The sequence below is a fragment of the Anoplophora glabripennis genome, unplaced genomic scaffold, assembly GCF_000390285.2.
Source record: "Anoplophora glabripennis isolate ALB-LARVAE unplaced genomic scaffold, Agla_2.0 scaffold46, whole genome shotgun sequence".
Classification (NCBI taxonomy): domain Eukaryota; kingdom Metazoa; phylum Arthropoda; class Insecta; order Coleoptera; family Cerambycidae; genus Anoplophora; species Anoplophora glabripennis.
The window spans coordinates 742,255-760,050 of NW_019416736.1; the positions used below are offsets into that span (position 1 = coordinate 742,255).

Below are 17,796 nucleotides of genomic sequence, written 5' to 3' on the forward strand. Positions count from 1 at the left end.
CTGCGAACTGGTTTAATTTGGGCAAAAAATTCAAGAGACATTTTTTTTTAGAATGAAACAGGCTATCGGAAATAATTTTTTAAATGGTAAAAAAATAATAAGACAAAAAATTACGTTGGAAATAAATTTTAGGGGTTGCGTTTTCCACCCCTTACAACCATGGGGTAAACCAAATAAATTACTGGCTAAGTGTCTTTTTGGTAGTAGAAAATGTCAGGTTAATTTCAATATTGTAACTTGTTTAGTGCTTGTGAAAAAAATTGTTAAACAAATTTTATGTACCCCCTTTAAGGGGCTGTATCTTAACAAGGGATGCTCCAATGAAGTTTCTTTATATGAAAGATCCTATCTTTTTTTCGATGAGGAATCACCCCCTTAAATGTTTTACACTTATTTAGTTACACCCTGTATATTTCTATTATAGAGTACACTGTAGTAGATAATGGGGAGTTAGCCACCTGTACAGGGTTAGTCACTATAATCTCTGACAACTTATTGTGAGTTAATTATTGAAATTACAAAAAAGTTTTTAATACAAAAGTTTTTATAATACAGTATTAGAAAAAACAATTGAATAACGGAAATCACTATATTAAAGAAAAAATTGTTTTTTAAATATATATTAGTGCATACTTAGCTTCGTTAAATTTTTTGTTCCTCGTGCCTCGTTCATAGCCACTGTGATCCGTCAGACATAAATTTTCCTCCTGTATTTTCAAAAATAGTTTTAAACTGAAATATGTCGAAAAGTCCCGAATCAAACAGTAACATATTATATATTTTTGAAAAGAGAAAAATTTAACGAAGCTAAGTATGCACTAATATATATAGGATGTTCCATTTTAAAACAAAATTTTTCTTTAATTTAGTGATTTCCATTATTCAATTGTTTTTTTTTTAATACTGTATTATAAAAATTCATAAAAATTAGTACAAACTTTTGTATTAAAAACTTTTTTGTAATTTCAATAATAAACTCACAATATGTTGTCAGATTATAGTGACTAACCCTGTACATTTAGTTCAGTAGAACGAATGGCCTTTTTTGGAACGGGGTTACCTTCTTCTCGAAGTCTACGAAATGATGCTGCACTAAAGATTGCGTGGGCAGGTTGAAGTCTTTTTGGATATCTACGTGGGTATTCTCTGCATACCCTTTAGTTGTAAATAAATGCATTTTTTATTTAGCATCTTAAAGCTAAGTTTAAAATGAATAAACCGACACAAATAATAATTGTTGTTATAGTAACCGTAATTTTTATTTATCAAGCCACACTGATTGAAATATGAAATTAAATTTTTTAAAATGCTTGTAATAAATCCATAATTTGATAATTAAAAAGTTTAAATTTTATATGTTCGTAACGTAAAACAGATTATTGCTTGTTCATTTCTGCGACGTCATTTTGCCTATTGAATTGAAAGAAATAAAATTTGCGTTTCGCTTTTAATCTTTGAATAGAGAAGGAAATTCCAAGTAAGCTACACTAATTAATATGTTTACTTGTTCACTTCGCATTAAACTTCACATTAAAATCGTTACATTATTGACGGAAGATTTTTCTAAAAATAGGTTTTTCAGTCATTCTTTTTTAACAAAAGGATGCGCCTTAAGAGGTTTTAAGTCTAGCAGGTAATAATAAGCGTACGCTTATTTTATTATATGTATTATAGTCTGATTATTAATATTTATCTTATTTGCGCGTATAAACAATTTTGCAAAGATGTGAGCAACTCGGGGGCAAACACATTTTTATTAAAGTGTTTACTGTTTACCGGGTTCGGAGTCTAAGCATTCGAAAGTCATAACTTCAGAGGAATGTATCCTCGTTTTAACGTAAGTAGAATTATCCTACATGTAAATATTCGGGAATATTTAAATATGTACAATTTTTTTTATGTACTCGCTATTCGGCAGTCATTTTGTTTGCAAACGGTGTAAATTTACCGGTTTTATAATAACTATGCTGTTACCAAATTTCCTTTGCAGCTGTTGGTAAAAATATCGTCTTTCTACATGAAAAAAATGCCATACAAAAATTGGTGCTTACAAATTAAAAATAGTCCCTGTGTATCTGATTATAATGTACTCATTTGGTAGTTTGCGGTTTTGGTTCGTGGAATTAAATAATTCTGAATCATCTACCAGACGGGGAATATTTCATACAATGCGTATTATTGTGTAGTCTCGATGGAAGAAAATTTCCATTTACGTAATAATTCTGTATGCACTTCGGTTCATTTCCCCGTTATACTTCGCGGTCTTAGCCGCAATAAATTACATTCCAAACTACAATATTATGCACAATAGTCCCTTTTGGACCGTAATGAAGTTTTTATAGCCGCATTTCGTGTACGGGAACAATTTGAGGCATTGTGTTATTTCCTCATTGTACAATACAATACGTGATTTGTATCTATTCACAGAAAAATAAGTAGTCCTGAACTATTTTTTTTTTTAATTTTTAAAAACTACTTAGCATTCTGCTTCTGTCTAATTCGTCGATGCTGTTAATTGTGAGTAATTTATGTTAATCTTCAGAACACGTGTTTTTATAAACACGTCTTAGTTAAAGGCATACGTCTTGTAAACAATTAGTGTAGTCTGAAAAAGTACGCAGTAATTATTGTTAGAAGTAGAATTGTCGAAATATACTACTACTACTTTTAAAATATTATTATTAGTTATTACTTTCTTACCTTCAGATTTATATTCAAGTACATTTAGTAGTTTTATAATTTTTCTAATATACAAAAAGTGGAAAATTCTCACCAACAAATTGATGAAATTATTTCTACATGTAAGTTGGTATAAGTCAGTTGAACATTGAACTATTATATGTTCAATTGACTAACAATATATTTTAATTGTTTATGTCCTCAAACAATTTTGTTATATTGATGGCAAATTTCTTTTTGTTCCGTTTCAACAGGTCTCCAAATTGCCATTTTGTGATAATATTAGTAAACAAAATACCCCGGTTATTTGTCGCTTTCGCAATTATAATATGAATGATTAATAGAAGGTGCCTATAATAAATTAAAATTACCTGATTCACACCAAGTTCCACATTGCTGCAATGCACTGCTAAGCCATTGGTTAACCGAATTTATGGCAAGGTGGCCTAGTGTGGCTGTGTTTGTGCCGCGTTTGTCCTCGCGCTCATTCTTCAACTGGGCGACTAGACCTGTATATGAGTATTGCTGAATAAAAATGGGAACAATTTTTTCAAATATTTCAATGCCGAGTTACTGCGTCAGCGACCGAACCTGGTACTGCCAACCTCTTGGTTCTTCAATTGAGATCGGAAAGACTTTACTAGGGTTAGTATTAAAACACGTATGATAGAGTCGTACTTTACATAAGTTATAGCTTATTTTATAATGATAAAATCATATACACAGGGTGTCACAGGGTCCTGTGGTAAAAAACTCGGAAGTGAGTAGGTAGATTTAAAACAATTTCAGCACATATATATAATTTTTGTTATACGAGCCTCCGTTACCGATTATGAGTTACAGGCCTTCAGAAATAGATAATTTGAAACTTCTTTTTGCAAATTTAGATGCTGATAACACATACGACGCTTTATAAATTAATTTCCATAGCCCTCGAACGCCAGGGAAGGACTATGCCGAATGGTGAATAATTCAGAATTTTGATAAGGATAATGAACGGGAGACAAGACACAATTCAAATTGCAATTTTGTGACATTTTAATGTCAATCAGTATTACAAAATAAAAACATATACAGGGTGATTCAATATCATTAATTTTTTGGGAAGATAAGGAAAAATTAGTAGAATACGAATACACGTTTCAAAAATTTTTAAAAAGCATATTTACATTGAAAAAGAATATTTCCAAATCATTATTTAAATCCCTTTTCTGACCGCTCTTGACCGCTGACTCACAAAGGTTTATCAAGAGTGAATTTTGACCGACCATAATAATTGGTAATTAACCTAGCATTTAATACGTTCTTAATCCATAGTGAATCCATGAATGAATAAGATATTTTAAATGTTAATTATTTGTTAATAAAAACAAATGTATAAAGATAATACTTAATCGTTTTCGAATGTTAGGATATTACAATTTAGTATTTTTAATATTGTTAACATTTTCACTGTTTTATAATTGAATATGAGTTTTTAGTATTATGTTCAATTAATTATTCAGTTTGTAGTACGTATCTACCTATTTAAAATGACAGTACGGCTAAAAAAACTCACTCGTCTGTCCATAGCACCTTGTTAATAAAGTTAGGATCCGCTGCACTTTGATTTTGAAGCCAATTGCAAAATTCAAGACGACTGAGGAAATCAGCTGTGTCGCTTCAACGCTCTATAATCCGCTGGCGCGTTTTCTGTTGCGAAGTATAGCGCCGAATTAATGGGAGTTAAGGGGCAATTTTGTTTATTTTTTAAAATGTCGAGTCAAATTTTTTTTTTTCGTTTTTCTGTCTTTATTAGGCTCATAATAATTTATTTATTTCCGTTAAGACAATATTACAATTGTATAGGAATAGTCAATACTGATATAGGTTATAGAGACAACAAAAACAATAAAAATAAAAATATAGGCAACACCCATAAAAGTCAGTACAGTTTACATCCAATGGATATACATTATAAGAATTGCTATATCTACATACACTACAATTATGTTAAAATCCAAGATAGCATCCATAAAAGTCGCACAGATTACATATAATCAGAAAGGGAATAAAAAGACTTATCATGTAAATAATTTTTCAAATTTCTCTTGAAATGTTTTATATTTAAGTAAAACTTTATATGTTCAGGCAGCCTGTTAAATATTTTTAGTCCAATGTATTAAGATGAATTTTTTATTAAATTTATTCTAGTAAATGGCAAGTGAAAGTGATGTTTTTGACGTGTGTTATAAGAATGAGTATCCTCATTTAAATTAAATATACTTACCTGCATTATTAAATACATAAATCTGGTTAAAATTAATGACATTGTGACGGAATCACTCTGTATATCAGGTATCAATTGCTTTTGTTAGAGATTTAGAAAATATTTGTTCTAAGTAAAGTAAAAGGGAATAAAATCAAAATCAAAATTTGAAAGTACTTATCGCCATTATTTAAATAATATCAGTTTTGGTCCCTTGTCGAAGCTTTATATACTGAAGTCTTACAACGTCAGAAAAACACATTGTCCACAACAGGCAACTTACATAAAAATTAAATTTCTTTTAGGACTGCATAAATTTGTAGTCTATAACGGGCAACAACAGTAGCAAAAAAGTAATTTCTTGTATGTTACAAATTAATTGTAAACGTTTAAAATGATGTAAAAATTGCAATTTTGTGACGTGATCAAGAACGCGATGTGACGTCATTTAGTGCGACTCAGAACATAATATCGGAAAAAATTCGAACTTCTAGAAAGGAGTTTTTGGGTTAGTTTAAAAATTTTTAAACTCGGTAAATATTCAAGGTTTGTGAAATGAGATACATTACTTTTTTAAAATAATTTTTAAATTGACATTTAAAACGAAAGCAGTAAAAAAATCGCCCAAAAATTTGGGATTTTTTTAATATCCCTTAATTTTTGTGCCCAGTTTGTTTCATAAGCTAGAAATCTCCCACATGCACATCACCACGTGTTTTTCATTCATTCCGTGACGCTTCCCATCTCTGAATTTGTTATTTATTCGCATACGTTTAATTCAATTACAAAACGGGGTTCATCACCACGTCTGTGTCTGTCGAGTGGCGGCCAGTTGCTTGGAGCGGAAGTCACTCTTAAAAGTATATCACCGGATAAACTTCCTCCGGTATATTTCTCTGGCGTTGTTTGTTGTGTCGGTGTCAATAATCCTCCTGCCGAGCGATTATGTATCTGCCGGTGGAACCGGTGCAGATTATGAAGCCATAGGCGTAGGCAGAGGGGGGCCGTGGTAATATAAAGTTCGTGTTTGTCTAATAGTAAGTCGATGCCCTTATAATACCTCTATGTCGCGTAATTTGTACGATCACCATAAAAATAAGTTATCAGCGAAAAACTGAAAATGTTTGTTTTAATTAATACTCTTTTTTAGTGATTTTAGTATAGCGGGATCTGTACAGAATTTTTCCCAACCCCGTTCTCGAGGCTGCCGAATTCGAATATAAAGTAAGTTTTGAGCGGTTGAATCTAGTTTTTGAGTAAAAAAAAATATAAAAATGGTGACCCTTACTATTTCATACAACTCTACCGTATTTAGCTATCGCTATTTACAATTTATTTTTATTAGATCTTTAATTACGTGTGTTTTAAATGATTTATTATTGTATAGTATTACAGTCATATATCATTTAAAACACACGTAATGAAAGATCTAATATTCCAAGGAAATATATTTTCAGAAATTTAAAGGAAAAATATATTTGTCTATCAGCCATTTCGTGACTTCATACCTCATGCTGTCTCCTGAGTTCCCCCTCCATCATTTGTCTGGTATCCTCTGAAATAAGGTTACTAAGTAACGCAAATTTATTTCTAGGGATGGAAAATAGATTAAAAATTATATCTGGTAAAAAGAATATAAATATTTATGTATGGTTTGGCCAATCCTTATACTTTTGTTTTTATTAACAAATAAATAATACTTGTTAATAGTTAAAATGTATAAAAATTATACATTCATCTGTCTAGGTAAAAAGATGAGTTTATTCATTGTCGTTCACCACACATTGAAAACGCAGTAAAAACTATTTTAATGACCAAATAATACAGTAGGTCAAGATTCACTCTCGATAAAGCTTTGTGGGTCGGTGGTCAGGAACGGTCGGAAAAGGTGTTCAATATTAATTTAAACATTTTTTTTCAACGGAAATGCGTTTTAATTTTTTTTTCGCATATTCGTATTCTACTTATTTTTCTCTATCTTCCTTTAAAATTAATAACATTATGACTGAATCGTCCTGTATAGACTTACTTAATTAGACCTAATATAATTTTATAAAGAAATTTATCTACTCGTATAGAATAAAATACTTGTAAATATTATACTCGCTCTGGTTCTACCCGCGCCATTATTCCATGGCTAGAAATTGGCCTCAATGATTTGGGATCGAGGGGGATTATCCCTCTTTATCCTGCCTCATCTCGTGTAGGCCTGGACAGCCTTCGTAGGTGGGCCCCATCCGTCGTCTACCCCGACCGCAAATGCGGCCGGTGTAGGCGCTTTGTGAGACCTCCTTTTGCCCTGGCTAGGCCCCGCCGGCTAGGGCCCTTTCTTCTGGCGCTCTTCTTGCTTCGCCGACTCGTCTGTATAAACCCCGGGGGTGGTGTCATATTTATGTGTGGTATGGTTGGGTAGGGCAGTGCGGCTATGCAGCCTGGGATGCGCTTTGCTAAGGTGGCTCTTAGGCTAGCACGGGAGGGGAGGGGTAGGAGGGTATGGGGGTGTGTATGTGTGTGTGTGTGTGTCGTTGTCTTCGTTTCTTGATCCTGGCTGAGCGGGCAGGGGGGGGGGCTCTGGTTCTACTACATATAAAAAAAATCTGACCTAACTTTGTGTAAAAATTTGTCTGTCAATATATAAATATATATTGACAGACAATAGATATATTTTCTCCTTTAAATTTCTGAAATATGTTTACCGGAAATTATTAGATTTCTAATTATATGTGTTTTACTTTTTGCTGCCTGCATAGTGATGATTCGAGTGTTGTGTGTTTGTGTATACTGGAGTAATATTAATCTCTCAATAAACCTCATATATAATTTTATCAGTATTACTATTACTATATTTTTGTAAAACAATACTGTTATATTGCACTGCTTGCTCTATGAAATAAAATTACTCACTGTGTAAAATGAAATAATATAAATTGTTAATTCGCAAGAGCTTAACTAGATCTAAGCAATAAACAATTAAATGCACATCAGTGAGTTGAATTTACTGTTAACGCTCCAAACCATCACTTAGGTTATAATTATAGTTTTTTTTTTCTGAAAAATTAAAATTGACCGTACAAAACTGACTTCAGATTCGTGTTTGTTCAGCCCCTCGAATATATGGAAATAGGAAAAATATTGTGAGCTTTTGCGCGTTTTGGGCTATACCAAATAATTCCCGACTTTTTTAAACTCCAATACCATTACATTACACTTTTTTTTTTGAGGAATTCGAATATGCAGTCGTATCATATCTATCTATTATGTGTACCACATTGTATTTTTTTTGTTTTTATCGAAATACAAAATTATCCGCTTTTACAAAAAAAAGTGATAATAGATAGTTTAATTAAATTTCGTCGATGTCAAAGTTTAAAGGACTAAAAATGCCATACCCACACGAAGGTGAACAAGAAATGCTTCAACTTTATCGATAAAATAATTCGAAGCATATTAGGCTTTCCTAGGAGTAAAGTTGAATTTTTATTTCGAAAAGACTGTTTGTAAAATTGAAGTGACATTTCAGCGAAAACAAGAAAGAGTGCTATATCGTAATCACAAGAAAGGACTAAATTTAAGAAGCGCAAATCCAATAAACTGCAGTTTCCAATGGTCAAAAATCAATTGGGTTAAGATCAGACGATCTAGGAGGTAAAGTAATGGGTTTTATCAGTTATTAGACATTGACGTTTCGTTTCAGTCCAACTCATGGGCTAAGCAATATTTTTTTACCATGGATAATATGATATTAGGCGCCGCTTAATTATTTTTCGTACTTAAGAAGGTCGTAATTGTAATTTTAAGTTTAGGGCGCACTTTGCGAAATTTTCGCTCTATTTTGGCTATTCTTTAACCCAGGGGTATATTTTTTGAAACACCTTGTGTAGACACGTATATTTCTTAGTATATTACGTCTACTGAGAATATATGTTTCTACAGGGTGTTATAAATAAATGCGAAATATTTTAGGGGGTATTGTGGACGAAGTTATTTTGAGAAAAAAAAGTTCATATAAACGTTGGTCGAAATATGCTTCGTTTCCGAGATACAGAGCGTTTAAATTTTATTTACTTAATTTTATTAATTATTTCAAAGAGTTTTAAAGATATTGACCCGGAATTTAAAAAACGCTTTGGAGGGATAAATGTGCATTTTTAGGGGCGTTTGTGCGAGAATGCCACAATATTTTTTAATAAAAAAAATGGTACGCCACTGACTTTTCCCGTTTTGATATATTTTTTTAGAAACCGCCATCAATTCTGAATGAAATTGGCCCCTTCAATTTTTTTCGTAGGATGCACCGTTTTTGAGGAAAAAAATAAAACATATTTTATTGCAAGTTATGTATTTTTAATTTCTATTGATACACTATCTAGTAGGTTGCTATCAATATTTCTAAATAAAATGCAACCATCAAATTTCGAGTCAATATCTTTAAATCTCTGAAGTAATTAATAAAAATAAATAAAAAATTAAAATTTAAACACTGTATCTCGAAAATGAAGCATATTTCGACCTACGTTTCATAAATAAAATTATCACGAAACATGAAATACAAAATATTTATGCCTTATATCTAACTTTTGTTACCTAGTTTAAAATATTTTTAGTTCTTTTACTCGTATATAATTAATTCTTATTTAATGGTCCAAATTCAAGAGAACTTTTTTCTTGTTTCGTTTTTCGGTGTTCTGGTTTTTTCCAGTCCACTGATTCTTATACCTACTTATTACTGTAGCTCTAGACTAAAACCAACCCATTCATCCTTTATAACTTCGATAGCAATGACTCATTTCTATTCGAATTCCTAAGAGTTCTAGTTCTTATTTTTCTTTTCTTCATAAAACAAAATAATTCGATTTAGTTACTTACTGATCATACGGAAAAAAATGTCCTTTGTAGATAGGTATTCTATCCATATTTCTCACCACGACATCCAGATTTGTTACCTAATACGCCTATATTATCTGAGTGCTTAAGTAGGTACATAATTTGTTAACACACCAGGTGTTTAATTATGTTAATGGAAAGCTAGATAATGCTTTGTTTGTATTATTAATATTTAACAGTTTTTCCATATATTTGTTAAAACGAATTTACCTCTAATTGGAAATATGTGTATTTGTGTTTCACTGAATTTTAAGTACGTCGTTAAAATTCTTTAAAAATGTGTAAGTGAATTACTTGATTGATGGGGATAATTGAAAGTATTTAAACAATTATCTAAACAGAAAAAATACGTTGTACAAGTCAAAATTAATTTCAAATTTAAAAAAGTGAAATCTAAAATGTATGCAAGGGAAGTTAATTGTCTTGAAATTGGACCCGTAATAAATTAAAGTAATTTATTGACTATTTAAATTCCCCCTAGTACGAATGCTAAATCACCTTGGTTTTGATTTTTCATTCATTTCAGTTAGGTAATAAGTAAATATAAAAATAAAAAAAAAAAGTTGGTTCGTTGTGAGCAAATAATATATGTAGACTCAAAATTACGATATTTTTATTTTGCAATGTTGTTTTTAAGTCTACATCAATTTGTGAGTGTTACAGATTACGTTACTTATGAATCATAGCTAATAGGTTTAGTGTAATTACAAATTTATCTATTTAATTGCTGTCAACCCATCATCTAAGCTTAGCAGTTGAGAAAATACCGGGGATGTTTGCTAAATCGATACACTGTGTTTACTGTATACATTTGTATCCTTGAGATATGTACATATGTATTCTTAATAAATCACCATATTTGGATAATCCATTCATGTTACTCATTCAAACAAGGATGCAAGCAAATCGTTTATAGTTCATGACGATGATGACAGTGACTCAGAAATAACGCGCAAATATTGTAATTAATGCCTATAATTCAGACTACTGCGATTTTAATTTTGAAAATTTGGTAAATAGTTTTTTCGGGCATGCCCTTCTTAACTAAAATAATGGCGCCCACCTAACACTTCCGGTTATACCGGAAGTTGACGTAAAAACCGAGTAAAGTGAGAAGCGAATTTGTAAGCGAATACGAATATTAATTATTTTCAAAAATTTAATTAATTTGCTCGAAGTGACCGCCATCTACTTGTAAACAGTTATGTATCCTTCTTGTTACCCCATCTGTAACAGCTCCGGATATTTAGGCAGCAGGTAAAGTTTCAAAGGCATCTCTTATACGAGCAACTAGGTTTTCTTTCGTGACATGTGGATTTTCTGATGCCCAAAAGTGTCTATTGTGTCTATTAAATATACCTTCGTTACTAAATTTTGACTCATTTGTGCAAATGATTTTGCGTAAAAACTCTGAATCTTCTTGTGTTCGCGTAAAAATAATTTCACAGAATTGGGTTCGTCTTTCAGCGTGATGTGCAGGTACAAAATTGAATCTAAATGGATGCTGACCATTAGTTTTCAAAAATCTTTTGGATGGAGGTTTTTGAAATGCCCAAATCCTGTTCAGCAGCACGAACTGATGATTCAGGGTAAGTATGAAAATATGCCAAAACATTGACGATGTTCCCTTCATCTAAAGTTACCGACTTTGGCAAAATTCTATGTGCAGAAATTCGACCATGTTCTAATTGATTTTTGAAAATTCTTCGTAAAATGTGTCTACTCATTGGTGGTATATGAGGATATCTCTCATTAAATACCCTGAAAGACCTATTTATTATCCTGTGACACTCTCGATGAATAAATAATAAATTTAAAATGTCAGCATTTGAATAAATGTTAACGTTTTCCATTCTTTAACAATAAATAATACTCAAATAAACATTCAGTGTGTGTTAAATTGACAACAATAAACTGGTGACAGATTAGGTGGTTGATTTGAAGTTCCACTAAAAATTTCACAGAGATTTAAGATGGTTTAAAGTTGACTAAATTCGGCATTAAATTTCTACCACCTTGTATGAAGTTAAGTCATGTGAAATTATGACAGGGAAGCTTAGAGTTTTAGTTATGTCCCCTATAAATTTTATCGCTCTAACATTATTATTGTAAAATACACATCTTTTTGAATTAAGGTAACTTGAAGAATAGGAAACCTTTATTAAAGTTCACCTAAAAATTAACGTAGAATCCAAAATTGCAATAATAAATTGGATGTTCCATTTAAAATAACGAAGGTGACGTCAGCTTCCGGTATAACCGGACGCGTTAGGTGGACGCCATTATTTTAGTTGAGACGGGTATGCCCGAAAACACTATTGACCCATTTTTCAAAATTCAAATCGAGGTAGTCTTTATCTAATGTCTAGTGAGATATCCTGTATTTGGCCTATTTATCTTTTATTTATTTATTTTATTTATTTCCCTACATATCCAACAGGCAAATGCCCAGTTACACGATAGAAAACCAATGTAATAATACAACACACAACGCATTCGAAAATATAATGTCAATAAATAGAATTAATGATAATAATTGAACATGGCAATATATTAGCACAAAATATAGTAGACATAATATAATATACATACATATACACACAGAAAAATATATATTAGACCAGCAAAACTATAGTAGATATAAAATAAATAAATACATATGCACACACACATACACTTATACATATAGATAGATACGAATCAATAAAATAAACTTCTGCAAAAAATTAAGGGAGCAAAAAAATTTTTCGAATATTTAGTGATTTTTCAGAATGCTGTATCTCAGTTAAAAATGATCGTGTCAAGGTTTTAAAAAAAGCATTTTAAAGCGCCGAGTGTCTAGTTTCCAGATTTCTTACCTCAAAATTTTTAGGAGCGACAGTCATCGCGAAATTCTAAGAAATAAGACTAAAAAAATTTTTTTCAATTTTTTGCGTTTTTTTTCTCGGTCCACGGGCTTGGAAAATTTTTTACACAAAAATCATGATATGGACTTGATAGCCTGTTCATTCAGCTTTAATTTCTTTTTTTAAATTTTTCTCTACGTTAATTTGACGCGGAGATATTCGACTAAGAATACAAAAGCATCCTTTTGGCTTTAACCATCGATATCTCGGCAACTAATGATCAGACAGAAAATTGACGGGCAGTTTCGAAATCTCCAATAAAACGATTAAAAGTTTATACCCCCAAGATTGGTGTAGTCCTCGATATGCGAAAAAATAGTGCGTATTATCTTAAACTTTCTTACGAAGCTAACAAGTGTGAAAAAACAGGTTTTTTAAAAACTATCTTTGATTCAAAGGAACCAACCAACAGTTTTTCTCAAAACTAACAATATTTTTTGTAATTCTATTTTAATTTTTTTAATTTTTGTCATGCCTAGACGGCATTTATCATTTTTATTTTATATATCAACTTTTAATCAATTTTGTTAATTCAAAATAAGGGAAATTACGGTACGGAAAGAGTACATCGCTTCAAAAATGACTCAATATTTTTATCTTGAGTTGTTAAAAAATAAAAAAGAGTAAATTTTCAAAAAATGTTCAAAAATAATAAAAAAAAAATTTTCAAAAATTAATTTTTTTTTCAAATTCAATGAGAAAAAATGCACAATTGTGAAAGAATTGAAAAAAAATCAAATTTTTCATTTTTACGAACGTTACAGGGCGCTCAGAAATGTAAATTTGCCTCCTTTAAATTTTTCTGAAAATTTGATTAAGCGGTCCGGAAAAACCGTTCGATAGATCGATCTGCCTATTTACGGAGCTTTTGGGGGTACATCGAGGTGTAAAAATTGGTACAAGCATTAGACTCTGCATCGATATTAGCAAAGATGCGGTCGACTTAGCGAAACAAGTCACTTTTTTTCACTTTTTTCAAGTTAATGTCGAGGATGAAAGAAAATTTTTTTCTTCCAAGAACGCTATATAGTCTTGTAGGAAATTTATTCGAGATTTCGAAACTGCCCGTCAATTTTCTGTCTGATCATTAGTTGCTGAGATATTGATGGTTAAAGCCAAAAGGATACTTTTGTATTCGTAGTCGAATATCTCCGGGTCAAATTAACGTAAAGAAAAATTAAAAAAAAAGAAATTAAAGCTGAATGAACAGGTATCAAGTCCATATCATGATTTTTGTGTAAAAAATTTTTCCAAGCCCGTGGACCGAGGAAAAAACGCAAAAAATTGAAAAAAAATTTTGTTAGTCTTATTTCTTAGAATTTCGCGATTACTGTCGCTCCTAAAAATTTCGAGCAAAGAAATCTGGAAACTAGACATTCGGCGCTTTAAAATGCTTTTTTTAAAACCTTGACACGATCATTTTTAACTGAGATACAGCATTCTGAAAAATCACTAAATATTCGAAAAATTTTTTTGCTCCCTTAATTTTTTGCAGAAGTTTAGTAAAAACAAAAATAAACTATTACAACTATAAATTAACAGTAACGAATGCGCTTTTTAATTTCATTAATAGTGCAAAAAAATATATCTAACCTGTCCTCAACATTGCAATAGTTGACAGTCATCTGATATAAAGGAGATGCTTTCGTAACGTTAGTTCTTACAGTGGGGAACTTAAATATATTATTTTCACGAGAAGAAAGCCTAGGAACTTTGATCTGAATTTTGTTCAGTAACCAGGTGCAATCAATTAAGTTGTTCAGTATTTTACGTAAAAAGACAATTTGATGTGTAATTCTACGTGTTTTTAAATCTTAAAAAATAGTTAATACAGTCTTAAATAATAGTTAATACAGAGTGTCTTAGTATATTGCACCATTATAATTTCAGCACTACAATATTCTCCTTTATTGATTATTTCAGGCCCAGGCCCTTCAAAAGGCGATAAACAGCCACGAGACCCCAGTCAAGCAGAAGCATGTCCGTTCAGCGATCATCGGCACTTTCCACACCCAGAGTGCCAAAACGTTCTGGGCTTATGCCTTACGTTTACCCGCCATGGACGACAGGATAGTGGCATGGAAGTTGTGTCACGTCGTACACAAAATACTCAGGGAAGGTCACCCCTTGTGTCTGGTCGACAGCCAGAGGCATAGGAAGGATCTGGACGAGATCGGGAAGCTGTGGGGTCACCTGAAGGAAGGTTACGGGAAGATGATAAGACTGTACACTTCGCTGTTGATAAATAAACTGGAGTTTCACAGGAGGAATCCCAGGTTTCCCGGACACCTGGGTGTCACTGCGGAAGAACTGGAAAGCATCGCGGGCAACGACATTAACAATTAGTAAGTGCCTTTGTTTTTGATATAATTGTTTTCTATGTTGTATGAAGTTATTCATTTTAGGCGTAGTTTTCGTTTTTTTTTTCTTAATTTGTTGGGTATTTTTTAAAATTTAGAAAAATTAATGAAATAAACCCTTGTGTTTAAAAGATATCAAGGGTTTGTAGTCAACAAGGATCCACGTTTACTCAGTAACTCACTTATACTCATATATTTCAATGGGTTCAGCCAAAATTTTGGAAAAGAGGTGACTATTTTGTTGAACGGTGAAATATGTGTTTCAAATTACTCTGAGAACTTGAATCCTTGGAAATTATTAATCTCTGTGTAATGTTTTAATATCTAAAGTTTTAAGTAGTATCCTATAATAAAAGATTTTCTGTTAAATATCTGGTTCAAAACTAATACTACAGAATTTTGCCCAGCTTCAAAAGAGTAATATATAAATAGTAGGGTGGCCCAAAAAAAACGATAATTTTTTTTTCTTGTCTTGTGATAATATGTTAGTTTATCATTTTTTTAAGAGCCCCCTCAAAAAATCAGCTCAAAAAAAAATTTTTAGAGGTCGCTCAAGATTTTTAAAAATAAAAAATTATTTTTTTTCTCGTTATTTTATCATTTTCTACGTTGAAAAAAATCTCGATTCTGAATATTTCAAATCGATATTTTAATTTCTAAAGGTCACTCATAATTATTTTAACTTTTCAACATAGAAAATGATAAAATAACGAGAAAAAAAATAAAAAAAATTTAATTTTTGACAATTTTGGAAATTTTAAAAAATCTAGAGAGACCTCTAAACAAATTTTTTTGAGCAGATTTTTTGAGGGGGCTCTTAAAACGTGATAAACTAACATATTTTCACAAGAGACACGAAAAAAAATCGTTTTTTTTTTTATCACCCTAATAAACAGTTATGTAATAGTAATAAATATTAAAAAAATAAACACAAATTTGATTTAGATCTGAAAGAACATATCACTTTTTGTACTAGGAAGCATTTAGACTTCATTAAAATTTGTGTATATTTTTTTAATGTTTATATGATAAATCTCCAGAAAATTCCAACAAAAAATTTGCTTTAAAATAGGGTCGTTTCCAAATTTTTCCATTTTTTATTTAAAATGTATTATTTTTGCATTGACATATCATTGCAATTAAATTTAGTATGCTATAGATTTACACTTAAGCAATTAGCCTTTATTATTGGCCTTTGTTGTCAGATTTACCAATGTAATGTTATGAAACTTCCTAATACTCCTTCTAGGGGGTGGAAAATAAAATATTGAAAATAACCCCAGGAATCGATAAAGAAATCAATTTTAAGCAATAAATTCTTATGAACATTTACAATAAGTCAATATTTTATTGGTGATTGAAAATGTACATTTTTTATTTAAAGAAAGACGTTTTTCAGTAGTTTTTTCTCGAATAACTCTGAAAACAGACATTCTATGAAAAAAAAACATCACGAAAAAAGTGAAGCTTATAGAAAAAGAAAAACAGAGTTTTTTTCATTTATGTAGATGCAATAGGTGCTGAGATACGGCTGGTTGAAGATAATTTCATGTCTGCCAGAAACTAAATTGGCATTTAATGTAAAATAACTAAAAAAATTATATTTTTCAAGAAAAATGCACAGAACATTTTTTTAAGTATTTAAAAAATCTTTAAAATTTGCTTGACTTTGTCATTAACATAAAAATTAACAGTTATGATCAAAATAAAACTGTTAATTCACTTTTTGGAAAAAAAATCAGTACAAAAACTGATGAATTTTTCAGGAGATTTAAAATTAAAGGTAATCCTTCTACAATTTACATTTTTTCTGTGCTAACAATATATTATACAAGTTTAAGATCGAAAAAAATTTCGAAACATTTTTTTTCATGATATTCGTTAAGACTGCGCGATACGTGTTACTTGAAAAATTTTTTTTGCAAGATCCAAAAATTAGAAACTTCAAGCTTCAAATTGCTTTTTTTTACTCCAATACGACCATTTTTATCAAAGATACAGCCATTTGAAAAATCGCCGAAAATTTAGATTTTTTTTATTCCTTAATTTTTTCCAATAGTGTAGTACTCGAGTGTTATTTTTATTAATGGTTAGAATAATCATGACTTGGTCGATAATACTATTGATGTACGGTGAAAGTAGACAAAATGCCAGGGCTGCAGATGACATAATTCTCTATAGACTGCAATTCTGAATATGCTCTCACTTTTTGTTTGTTATAAACACCTGAGGGTTGCTCTCGCTGTACAGCAAGAATAAAACGCTCTCTCAACGGTAATAATAAAGTATTTTATTGAAAACTAAGAAAAGGACGTGGTGTCGGTTCGATTGTTTGCTGGAGAGTCCCCTGTCTGTGGAGGTATATGGGTACGCATCTGGCCGCCGGCGCCAGTAAGTAGTCCGCCGTAGACCCTTCCTGGAACGCTGATACGTCCGGCGGCGTCCTGCTGACGCTCTACACGTACTGCTTAAAAATTACACACCTTCCATTTTAAACATTTTCATTGAATTTCAATCACGGAAACGACTCTATTTTACAGTAAATGGATTAGAGAAAAGTCTAATTTTTTTTTAAATGTCTGCACCAATAAATTTCTTCAACATTGTTTAATTCCGATTGACTTTTCAAGCTTCGAAATGACAGTGGAGATGTTCGACTACCTCGACCACATCCTGGACTTACAAGAAGCAGGTAAAACAATGTAATAACCTTACCGTC

General features: G+C 31.2%; 1 protein-coding gene across 3 annotated transcripts in view; it reads left to right on the forward strand.

The window, feature by feature from the left end:
- Positions 1 to 17,796, forward strand: part of LOC108904258 (huntingtin-interacting protein 1) — a 36,345-nt gene that overhangs the window by 6,137 nt on the left and 12,412 nt on the right. For all 3 annotated transcript variants that reach the window (XM_018706734.1, XM_018706735.1, XM_018706736.2), the window contains 2 exons: positions 14,641 to 15,062; positions 17,708 to 17,769. In XM_018706734.1, coding sequence (XP_018562250.1) covers positions 14,641 to 15,062; positions 17,708 to 17,769 — 484 coding nt within the window. The remainder of the gene's footprint in view (positions 1 to 14,640; positions 15,063 to 17,707; positions 17,770 to 17,796) is intronic.